The sequence below is a fragment of the Mycetomoellerius zeteki genome, unplaced genomic scaffold (assembly GCF_001594055.1).
Source record: "Mycetomoellerius zeteki isolate Tzet28-1 unplaced genomic scaffold, Tzet1.0 scaffold182, whole genome shotgun sequence".
NCBI classification, from domain to species: Eukaryota; Metazoa; Arthropoda; class Insecta; order Hymenoptera; family Formicidae; genus Mycetomoellerius; species Mycetomoellerius zeteki.
Window position 1 is genome coordinate 319,356 of NW_017256778.1, and position 13,056 is coordinate 332,411.

General features: G+C 38.5%; 1 protein-coding gene across 1 annotated transcript; it reads left to right on the top strand.

Moving 5' to 3' along the window:
* Nucleotides 1–2,579: 2,579 nt before the first annotated feature.
* On the top strand, nucleotides 2,580–12,219 carry obe (activating signal cointegrator 1 complex subunit obelus). The gene is made up of 12 exons (XM_018446499.1): nucleotides 2,580–2,889; nucleotides 3,867–4,019; nucleotides 4,215–4,306; nucleotides 4,452–4,600; nucleotides 4,679–4,918; nucleotides 4,991–9,199; nucleotides 9,471–9,962; nucleotides 10,040–10,230; nucleotides 10,315–10,477; nucleotides 10,587–10,847; nucleotides 10,950–11,298; nucleotides 11,385–12,219. Exons 2-12 carry the CDS (start codon nucleotides 3,889–3,891, stop codon nucleotides 11,471–11,473), a joined length of 6,366 nt encoding a protein of 2,121 aa, XP_018302001.1. The 5' UTR covers nucleotides 2,580–2,889; nucleotides 3,867–3,888; the 3' UTR covers nucleotides 11,474–12,219.
* Nucleotides 12,220–13,056: the final 837 nt, after the last annotated feature.

Genomic DNA, 13,056 nt, shown 5'->3' on the forward strand with positions numbered 1-13,056 from the left:
CTCGAGTGAAAACACCGCGTCCACGATCCACTGGCATCCAATTGACCGCGACCAAGACGAAAACTCTCAACTCAGACCCTAAGATCCACTAAGATCCGATGACTGATCCGATCCCGCTGGGCCCTGATGCCCTGATCAACTGTGATCAACCTCGTCAACCTGCATCAACCAACGAAAACGTTCCTCGTGCCTCAGGGTGTCCAAAGGAAAAAAAAAATCCTTTGATTCGCGCAGCTAGAACTATTCGTTTCGTACGTGTTGCGCTGCATTGCTGCATCGCACACAGTGTCGCCATAGAAATATGGTGCGTTCGGGGATACGCTAATAGCGCTATTCTGCCATTCTATCTTCGTTGTTTATTAAATGTAAAACAAGGATAGAATGACAGAAATAGCGATAATAGCGTCTCCCTGAACGCACCTATAATAGTAGGTTTGTTCGCGTCGCAAGCTCCAACGTGCTCCAACATACTCCTACTATAGTTCCTACTCACTCTAGCAAGCGCGTTGGAATGAGTAAGAGCCATAGTAGAAGCATATCGGAACACGTTGGAGCATGCGACGCAACAAACCTAGTAATAGCGTTTTCGATTGAGGAAAAAGTTAAGGCCATCACACGTACAAAAATTTTAGTCGTAATCGTAAGCAGACCGTAAGCAAATCGGCCAATCACAGTCGAGCGTTTTTAAACGCGAAATCGTAATTTTGATTGTGATTGGTCGATTGACTTGCGACCTTGCGATTACGACTAAAATGTTTGTACGTGCGATGGCCTTTAGTGCGCACCAGGGCGCGCTTATTAGGTCTGATGCCGAGTGCCAAAAGTGCAAGCAACGCGAACAGACCTTTTATAGGTGCTCATGCACAATTTTCATTATGACGGTCGTTTGCGTCAGATCATAGATGTCGACACACAGAGTGAGGGTGCCGTCACATGTACACGGAATCGGAACGACGGAACGGATTTCTTACTAGAAAATTTGAGATCACTACAATTCCGTTCCGTAAGAAGTTTCTCTATCCGTCCCATGTAGCCGGAACGGAATGAAAATGGACGGAATGTCGCCTCGGTTGTCGCAAGTTAATTTGCCTAATTTAATCGATATTTCGTTATTATAATGCGACTAAAGCAGTAATATGCATAATTTGTGCAATTATCTTATTTATAACATTACTTTGAATACTTAAAAATACTGAATTATAAGAGTGAGATATATTATGTTACCAAAATTCCATTGCGTTCCGGCTACATGGGACGGGTAGAGAAACTTCTTACGGAACGGAATGGTATGTTCACCTCAGATGGTTGAATGTGAAATTAAAACAAATATTCAGAAACCTTTTTTTTGGAGATTACAACGATGGACGAAGAAGTAGTGTTAACTGTAATGTTAAAATTATTGCGAAATGCAAGAAATATGCCAAGTTGGCGTGCTATTCTGATATTTAAGAGAGTACGAAAATTATATTTCGCTTATAATATTTTATTACAAAATAAAAAATATACAAGAAAACGAAAATTTTGGGTACGGCCAATGTTTACACAAAGAATGAGACATCTTCAAGGCGCAAGTGACAATTTAGTCGTTGAAATGCAAACGACCGATCGTGAGAAGTTCTTCAATTACTTTAGAGTGACTCCGGAATTATTTGAAGAACTGCTGTCATTAGTTGGACCACTTATTGAGAAGCAAGAATTATGCCGAGTTCCAATTTCATCTCGTACAAGATTGCAACTGGTTTTACGCTGGTTGGCATCTGGTGATAGTATGGCATCTCTTTCATATGCATTTCGTATTGGAGCAAATACAGCTTCTAAAATCATAATCGATGTAACATTCCGTTGATTCCGTTGTACCGTTCCGGCCATAGATCCGATGGTTCCGATACAGCAGAGAAACTTCTTACCGAACAAAATAGTGAACTTATTTCTAGCAAGAAATCCGTTCCGTCATTCCGATTCCGTGTACATGTGACGGCACCCTGAAACTACTGTTCTTATGGCGCGATCCCATGGCGGGGAACGTATACGCAACGCAGAACGATGTCCTTCCAATCGCAAGCATTCCGTCAATCGCGCTCCGTCGGTATGTCTTTTTTAAACCAAATCACGAGCGTTCCGCCAATTTCGCATCATGGGACCGCACCATTATCTATACTGTGACGGAATATTGCTAGAAAAGAGATATCCTGATCTCTGTCTCTTTTCTTTAATATTCCGTTCTGATTCCGTTCCGCTGTTTCTTTCTCCATGGGAACGCAGCTTGAGGGTGGATGGCCCTGCGCACAATAGAAGGAATAAGGAATTAGGAATAAAGAATAAACGATTTTAATCTATCAGAAATCCACTACATCGGAATACACGGTTTCTGATAGGTTGAAATCGTTTATTCTTTATTCCTAATTTCTTATTCCTTCTATCGTGCGCAGGGCCGTCTTCGCGCGAATCAACGATTTGTTTTTCTTACATTGGTGAGACTGGCGCGATAACAAAATAAACATGGCAGATTCGAATCGCCGAAACGCATGATCGTCAGTCGCAAAAATCAGCAAAGATATGATTGTGAGAAAGGTGTTGTCACGATATCATAGGTCTGCTTTTTGTGGCTGAACTAGTGTATGTACGTACATTTTTGAAAACTAAAGCGAGATAGGTATATGTTTGATGTTTGTCGAAAGCAAGAAAGAAAGTTCCAGTGCAGTCTATACGAGTCTAGTGCAGATCGGTGCAAACTGCAGAAACAGAAAACCAGAAAACAGAACATATGAATCTCTGAAGAATCACGTGGCGAGGACATCACTTTTGTTATTTCCGTTGTTTCGATAGTTGACGATCACTGTACTTTTTCAACGCAGTTGTTATCAGCATCTGTTATCAAGCGCCTTTCTGGTATGTAAATGGATTGAACGTCATGTAGCGAAACGAAATTATATAATAAATATTTGCCAGATTGACTGTAAATGACGGTGGATCGATCAAGAGCTGATATCTTGATCAATTCGTTTGATCAATTTGTTCGGAATATGAACTTTTGTAATACTTGTTTAATTGAGATTTATAAAAATTATAATTAAAAACGAACGAGCAATATGTAATATTTATGTTTTACTTCGTTCCTTTTCGGACATATTGCGTTATATCGTGTAATTGCTTTTTGCACAGATTTCTCGAACTTTTATGTATCTCGCGCGCTCATATACACAAACTGAACAATTTTGTAAATTTTCATCTCTATAAAAATACATTATATCACTGGGACGGTAAACAAAATTTACGTTCTCAATGCCTAAATTCTAAGCAGAATCGTAAGGCTCGTAACATATTCCTGTAAGACTTGTAAGAATTTTTAAGTACTTATACCTTTATATAATATTTTTACTGACAGCTTCTTACTAACCATAAAATTTACAAAAAATCATAGATATTTACGAATAATCGTACGTCTTACGATACATACGCATAAAATTAAAATACTAGTCATGAGTTCTTACGAGAATACATTAAGAGTCTTAGATTCTGTTTAGAATTGACTCAACATAATCTGTAATCATAATTTATCTCTTACGTCAGGTTCTATTTGGCACTTGATAATCTTGGTAACCTTGGTAACAAATTCTTTCATTGTTATATCATTTGTATTCTGGTTTGTACCTGTTTCAAATTGTATAAGCAAATAATACAAAAAGCTATATTTTATGCAATAATATTAAATATTCCTTTTTGTCTTTTTACAATTTATATATTTTTTTACATTACAAATAATAATTTGTATGTTCAACCTGTAAAAAGAACTATATTTATGTATTATGTTACACATCATATTGAAAAGTGTATAGTATACATGTTATATTTTATCTTAATATTAGATTTGATTGGCAAATATACACGATGCCAAAATTACCACGTATCACTAGATCTTTGCGGATGTTTACTTCTCTGGAGCACAGAGGAGAAACATTGGACTGCGAACCAAACGACTTACTGAAAAAAAGGCAGGAACGAACAAAAAGATTAAAAAGGTAGATGGATATATTGGGTTGAAAAGAATATAGAATTTTTTATGTATCTTGTGAGTTTATATGATTTTTGTATAATATTTGCTAGAAATATTAGATACGATATGCAATATTAAATATTCTTTTGCAATGTGTATACACATCCATTTATTCATACATGTACTTCTTGATGTAACATTATATATTTACATATTCTAGCAATCTTGAGTGGCATGACATATATAAAAGTGCATCTAAAAATCTTATGACACATCTGTTAGCATTGAGAAACATTGTGCAACAAATTCTAGGTATGTAGTAAATAGTAATTTAATTTGATAAATGAATCATTTGATACTTTATTATTCTATTAGATAACATATTTCTTTAAAAATTTCTGTTGTATTAAAAACAATTTATAATTTGATTCAAATATTAAATTTTTTTTATTTTCAGCAAATGATTCCTCAGATGTTATTAATGAATTCACGGTTTATGCATTACGTTTATTAATTGAAGAGAAAAGCTTATCGAAAGAAAAATATAATTTACTTGGCAAAAAATCAGGATATATAACGTTTCAGAGTGCACAAGTTATGATGCAGGTATGATATGACGTGCAATTTTAATGTAGGATACAATGTATGCTTTTGACTATTTTTTTTTATTGCAATTCTATATAGGTAGTCAATGAAATTCAGATAGAATGTCATGAAGAAGCTATGAAATTGTTATCAGAATCAAATGCAAACACTGCAGATTTACAGATTTTTGGAACAGATATTCCCTACAATCCAGCTAGAGTCGTATGGCCCGATACTATTAAACTTCACAATATGTCTACAGAGAAGACAAATTCAAATACTGATAAATTTACAATGATGATACACGAAACGAAACCTTCAACACAGAAGAAATCTATAGTGAGTATCTGTTTAATGTTTGGACAAAAAATTAATTTTTTAGTCCTTTTTCATCTTTTTCTCTGTTTGTAGTTTGATAAAACAATATTTACAAACGGATTAAAAAGCTGTTTCAAAGAATATAGTACAGAAATATCTCATCAAGATTTTGCAACAAAAATAATTGAAACATTAAAGACCTCTCGGAATATACAAGCGGAATTATTCGATTTGTTAGGTTGTGAACACTTGGAATTTATCGAATATATTATTGAACATCAAAAGAGCATCGTATCGACATTTTCCTGTCCAAAAGTGACCAAGAGACTGCAAACGAATGTGCGAGGCCCGATAATAAGTGGTCAAGTGACTATAGAATCCGAAAAGGAAAAGCAGTTATATAAACAAGTACGTAAGGAGGAAAAGAAGTTCAACAGAATGGCGAACAAACGAGATGCCAAGTCGGAAACTGAGGAAAGAGAATTTGGAAGGAAAGAAAATGAACTGCAAATTAAGAGACAAGAGGCATTGAAAGCCACATGTACCCCGCTATTTCCTAAAATAAATACTTTAGAGAGAGGCACACAGGAAGGTTTCCCATTTGTATTTGATTCTAAAGCGAATGCCAAGCAAGCGAGCATTATATCAGGACAAAAATTATTGTTGGCCGAAGATGTTACAAGGGAGGATAGTGAACTCTGTGAACAAGTACATATACCGATATCGAAACAAGAACCTATTAACGTTAAGATGAATCCGGTGTCGATATCTTCTCTAGACGAGATCGGCCAAATAGCTTTTAGTGGCGTAACGTCATTAAATAAGATTCAAAGTATAGTTTTCGACGCAGCGTACAACACTAATGAGAATCTACTGATTTGCGCTCCGACCGGAGCGGGAAAGACAAACGTGGCCATGCTGACTGTGGTGCATCAATTGAAACAGAACATTCGAGACGGACAATTACAAAAGAATCAATTTAAGATAATCTATGTCGCGCCAATGAAGGCCCTTGCAGCAGAAATGACCGCTAACTTTAACAAAAAACTCGGTCCTCTAGGTGTGTGCGTTCGCGAGCTGACCGGCGATATGCAACTGACGAAACAGGAGATCCAACAGACCCAGATGATAGTGACTACGCCGGAAAAGTGGGATGTCGTCACGAGAAAAGGTACGGGTGACATCTCCCTCACTAGTATCGTGAGATTGCTCATTATCGACGAGGTGCATTTGCTGCATGGTGACAGGGGACCCGTTGTGGAAGCGCTGGTTGCGAGAACTCTGCGTCAGGTGGAGTCATCGCAAAGCATGATTAGGATAGTCGGGCTGTCTGCGACGCTTCCGAATTACGTGGATGTCGCGCGATTTTTGCGCGTCAATCCATGCAAGGGATTATTCTACTTTGATCATCGTTTCCGGCCAGTGCCCCTCAGCCAGACCTTCATCGGCGTAAAGGCTATCAAGCCGATGCAACAGATGAACGACATGGATTTGGTGTGTTACAAAAACGTCATGGAGATGGTGCGACAGGGCCATCAGGTCATGATATTCGTGCATGCGCGAAACGCCACCGTGAGAATGGCAAACGTCCTGAAGGACCTGGCGTTAAAAAATGATACGCACAAGTACTTTCTATCCGACGGACTGGCAAGGCACGTAAACAAGGCCTTTGCAAAGTCGCGCAATAAGTATCTTGGTGAGCTGTTCAACAGCGGACTGTCGGTACATCACGCTGGTTTGCTGCGCTCCGACAGGAATCTCGTTGAGAAATACTTCTCCGACGGTCTGATTAAAGTGCTGGTGTGCACCGCCACGCTAGCGTGGGGCGTAAATCTGCCTGCGCATGCGGTTATCATACGTGGAACCGAAATTTACGATTCCAAGCATGGCTCGTACGTGGATCTGGGCATCCTGGATGTATTGCAGATCTTTGGTCGCGCTGGCAGGCCTCAATTCGACAAGTCGGGACACGCGGTCATCATTACCTCGCACAGTAAGCTGTCTCACTATCTCTCACTGCTGACAAATCAAATACCGATCGAGAGCAGCTTCGTCACGTACTTGGTTGACAATTTGAATGCCGAGATAGCGTTAGGCACGATATCCAACGTAACAGAAGCGGTCGAATGGTTAAGCTACACCTATCTCTTTCTACGAATGAAATTGAACTTTCAGGCATACGGCATGGTTTATCAGGACCTCATGAATGATACAAATCTCGAAAAGAAGCGGAAGGAGCTCATCGACGTTGCCGCGAAGGCGTTGGACAAAGCGCAGATGATCAGATACGATGCGCGCACCGGTGATCTCAATGCGACTGATTTGGGACGTATTGCGAGCCATTATTACCTCAAGTACGACACGGTCGAGACCTTCAACGAACTCCAGAAGCCTCTCATGACCGAGACAGAGATTCTTGCGATGATATCGCACGCTCAAGAATTCGAGCAGCTCAAGGTACGAGACGATGAGGTGAACGAGTTAGATGAGCTGATACAAGAATGCCAGCTCGTACCACAGGGCGGTGTGGAGAATGTTCACGGCAAAGTCAATATATTGCTGCAAACGTATCTATCCAGGGGCCGAGTGAACACATCCTCATTGATATCCGATCAGGCTTATGTCACGCAGAATGCCTTGCGAATAGCCAGAGCGCTCTTCGAGATTATGCTCAGACGTAATAACGCAATAATGGCCGGACGATTGCTGCAGATGGCAAAGATGTTCGAAGCGCAACAGTGGGACCAGTTGACGCCATTGCGCCAATTCGACTGCCTCTCCATGGAGATGATCGACAAAATCGAGTCACGGAACTTGGAGATATATCGGTTGCAAGAGATGGACGTGAAGGAAATTGGTAATATTTTACGGAACCAACGCGCGGCAATACTGGTGAAGAAGTGTTGTGACGAATTGCCCGCATTGGACGTAGAATATAGCTTACAGCCCATTACGCGCACCGTCCTGAGGATACGACTCAAATTAACGTCACAGTTCCGCTGGAACGACAAGATTCATGGGAAAAATTCGCAGGCTTTCTGGATATGGATCGAGGACCCGGATAATAACTTTATTTATCATCACGAATATTTTATACTGACGAAGAAGATGGTTTGTCAGAACCTCGAGCAAGAACTCGTCGTGACTATACCATTGTCCGAATCGTTACCGACGCAATATTTCGTCAAAGTCACAAGTGATCATTGGCTCGGTTGCGAAGCCACGTTTCCGTTGACCTTTCACGATCTCATTCTGCCAGAGACTCATCCCCCGCACACAGATTTATTAGAATTGCAACCGTTACCGATAACCGTTCTCAAGAATTCAAACTTTGAGAGTTTGTATAACTTTTCCCATTTCAATCCAATACAGACGCAGATCTTTCATTGTCTATATCATACGGATAACAATGTTCTCCTCGGTGCTCCAACTGGCTCGGGGAAAACCATTGCAGCGGAGATTGCAATGTTTCGCGTTTTCAAACAGAATCCCGATCAGAAGGTCGTTTACATAGCGCCCCTGAAAGCTCTGGTCAGGGAACGCATAAATGACTGGAAGATACGACTGGAGGAACGACTAGGTAAGAGGGTGATAGAGCTGACCGGAGACGTGTCACCTGATATAAAGATAATAGCCAGCGCGAGTGTGATCGTCACGACGCCCGAGAAGTGGGATGGTATCAGCCGGAGTTGGCAAACGCGAAGCTACGTGAAGAAAGTGGCGCTTATAGTGATCGACGAGATTCATTTGTTGGGCGAGGATCGCGGTCCGGTGCTCGAGGTGATCATCTCCCGTACCAATTTCATATCCTCCCACACGCACAACAAGGTCAGAGTCATCGGACTCTCAACCGCGCTGGCCAACGCGATAGATCTGGCCAATTGGCTCGGTATCAAAGAGATGGGTCTCTACAATTTTCGGCCGTCCGTGAGACCAGTGCCACTGGAGGTTCACATCAGCGGATTTCCTGGTAAACACTATTGTCCCCGGATGGCGACTATGAACAGACCAACCTTCCAGGCGATCAGGCAACACGCGCCCACTAGTCCTTCTCTCGTATTTGTCTCCTCTCGCAGGCAAACTCGCCTGACCGCCCTCGATCTGATTGCCTATCTCGCAGCGGAGGATAATCCTAAGCAATGGTTACATATGCCGGAAGAACAAATGGACGACATTCTGGAAAATATAAATGACTCGAATCTAAAGCTCACCCTCGCCTTTGGAATTGGCCTTCACCATGCTGGTCTTCAAGACAGAGACAGGAAAACCGTGGAGGAATTATTTGTCAATAATAAGATACAGGTATATAGATAAAATCAGTTGCAACTATACCTTCAACAGCTTTAATTGTCTGTTTCAAATTCGATTCGTATTATCAATACATAATGTAGCATGCAAACAAAAGCAATATTTTTATGGAATAAAATTTACCAACTTTTTTTATACGTAGTATATACTTTCTATACACTTTCTTGCATAGTTGTACAAAAGTAATTGTGCAAGAAAAGGATTATAAAAGTGATTATCCCACACACTATATGAATGTAATTGTATTAATCAATTGTTAATTTAGGTACTAATCACTACGGCCACTTTGGCCTGGGGTGTTAATTTCCCTGCTCATCTGGTGGTGATAAAGGGTACGGAATATTACGATGGCAAACTAAAGCGTTACGTAGATATGCCGATAACGGACGTTCTCCAAATGATGGGTCGCGCTGGCAGACCGCAGTTTGATGATTCTGGTGTGGCGGTCGTTCTTGTGCACGACTTAAAGAAAAATTTCTACAAGAAATTTTTATACGAACCGTTTCCCGTGGAATCGAGTCTGATGGGAATGTTACCTGATCATATTAATGCTGAAATTGTCGCTGGTACCATCAAGAACAAACAAGAGTTTCTCGATTATTTAACGTGGACATATTATTTTCGGAGATTGATGAAAAATCCGAAATATTATGATCTGGATATCTTGGAGCCTCATTGTATCAATGAATATCTCTCGAGATTGGTAGAGATCACCATAAAGTCGTTAATGGATTCGCATTGTATCGATTATGATGAGGTATCGGTTACGATGATAAAATCCACTGGAATAGCATAATTTACAATAGATAAATCCCCTGATACATTTCTATCTAGGACGAGCAAACTTTACTTTCGTTGCCGATGGGTAAGATAGCGTCATTCTATTATTTGTCGCATAATACGATGCTGATGTTTATGCAATCGCTAGAGGAGAACTTGACGTTGGATCAGTATTTACGTATACTCTGCAACTCGTATGAGTACAACGAATTACCTGTGCGACATAACGAGGAATTGTTGAATGAGTAAGTTTTGGAAGAGATAAGTAAGTTATCCGCGCTTCTTTCGCTTACTTCTTTTTTTTTTACAAATGCGAATGTATTTAACAGGGAATTGGCAAAACTATGCCGTTATTCTGCAAATCAATACGATTCTCCACATACAAAAGCATTTCTCTTACTGCAAGCTCATTTCTCAAGACTACCATTACCTTGCACCGATTATATCACTGATCTGAAATCAGTGCTCGATCAAGCAATCAGAATAATACAGGTATGAATATAAATTTCTAAGATATATGGCATAGTAAAAAAAACCGCCTTTTATACGTATGTACATTTAGATTTGATTACTGACTATACTAACAGGAAAAACCTTTCAGGCAATGATTGACACAGTCGCAGAACGGGGATGGTTAACAAGCACATTAAGGATAACGCAACTGTTTCAAATGATTGTGCAAGCACGATGGATAGATGACTCTGCAATAATGACGTTACCGCATATAAGGACGGAAGATTTACGTTTGTTTTTATCGTTTTCGATGGCTCTTCCAATGTTGTGTTCCATCACATACGACAATTATAACAGACTTGCAAAGATTTTACGTGAAGGAGAATATCGGGTAGACCAAATACGTGAGGTAATAAAATTGAAAAGATATCTGTCTGATATTTATTATTTGCATGTTATAAAAAATATTATTTTAAATTTATATTGAAAAGTCAAAACACCTATTTTCTAGATACATCAAGTAATCAGAGGCATGCCGATAATATCCGTTGATTTAATGTTGGAGAATTCTTGGGATATCAACGTTGAAAAGAGGAAGATAATGCTGAAGGCTAATAACGATGATTCTATAACTGTTCGACGGAATGAGGAGTATACATTAACTATTGGATTGAAAAGAATGAATAATTCTAAAACTTTGAAAGCACACTGTCCAATGTTTTTGAAAGGAAAGGATGAAAGTTGGTTTTTGATACTAGGTGACATTCCGAATAAAGAATTATGGGCTCTAAAGAGGGTATCTGGTATAAACAATCAGCAGAGATATCATCAATTACAATTTACTGCACCTAATAGCTTGGGTAAATAACTTATCAATTTGTCTATAACGCGTGTCTCGTATGTCTCTACGAGTTTCTTGAAGTATAAATTTCAACATTTATTTTAGGAACAGCAAAGTTAACATTCTATTTGATTTCTGACTGCTACATAGGATTGGATCAACAGTACAGTATTTGTCTAGATGTAACATGCTAAATATTTAAATAATAATCGAACACCTAAGACTGCAAACAATAGGTGATATAATATATTCAATTATCGCGAACCTTTCTATATTGTTAATATAAGGATTAGAAAAATAAAGAAAAAGAAAGTTTATAAGATTGTTAATGTATGTATTGAGAAGAGTGGGAAAGATAAGATTTGCTATAGATGTATATAGATATGATTATAGGATATCTATCATAAATTGTGTACAGAAACATTGTATATTTTTCTTCACGTAATTTTATTACACGTCTATGAAATATATATGTATGGATTATATTGGTTTTTTTCATACAAATATAAACCTTATTACCTCGATATATAAAGATAGAAAAAGCAACACGTGCAGGATCAGTTGTACGATTTCGTACAATACTTTTGTTACAAACGAGTTCTCTTACTGCCAAATGAATCAATTACTGTATATCATTCATTTTAATTAATGTTTTGGCGAGATAGGATTCTATATCATAAATCACTTATGCTTTCGCGAAATATATTGTTTGATAGAGACGTTGTAATACACATAAAAAAGTTTTGGAAATAAAAAATTATCGAATGCATTTAGGTATGTATACTGATCCTTTTCCAAATTTACATCGTGTCACAATAATATAATATTTAATTTATTCGGTTCATTTCCCTTCTGTCCCCTCTATGCTTAGGTAATAATAGATTATATAATAGGAAGGATATGAGATCGTTCCATTGCTTTGTATGAAAAGAAAAAAAAAGAAAAATTTATGTGAGCGCGCGCACATGTATGTATTTTAAATCCTCAAATCCAAAATTCTCGTACTGATGTATCAATTATGATACAGATTCATACTAAGGGCACAGAAGAGACTTTACAAATTGTTTAAGTCCAACAGCATATTTAATCTAATTTAATCACAAAGTAAATGGCGAAATGATTCAATTAAACTTTGTTTATGTGATGTATTAAATTATATTTAATTGAGGAAGTTTTATATATTGAGAGCTATATGTATACAGAGTGTCCCATTTTAAATAATGCATTAAGATTTCTCGAAAATTACGGTAGATACGGAAAAATGTTTCAAACAAAAGTTGTATGATTCGGAGGGGGACATAAGAAGGTACCATTGATTTGATCTTGGGTGGCGTCGCCAAGGCTAATGTCAAGGTCAATGCCGCTGTACTGTAACCTTCGAGCCTTATAACTCGAAAAATACTTAATGAAAAAATATTTTTTTATATTATAGTGTTTTGAAAAGCTCTCGAGGTAAGCTACAAGAAAATATAATAAAAAATAGGGGGGGAAGGTTCCATTAAAAAAAATCGACGTGACCTTGACATTAACCTTGGCGACGCCACCCAAGATCAAATCAATGGTACCTTCTTATGTCCCTCTCCGAACCATACAACTTTTGTTACGGAAACATTTTTCCGTATCCACTGTAATTTTCGAGAAATCTTAATGCATTATTTAAAATGGGACACCCTGTATATACATACAGGGTCATCGAAAAGTATCGGACCCCCTAATATTTTCAGTTAGAATGCATTTTGGAGAAAATGTCCAATAGCAAAGTTGTATGGTTTCAAGC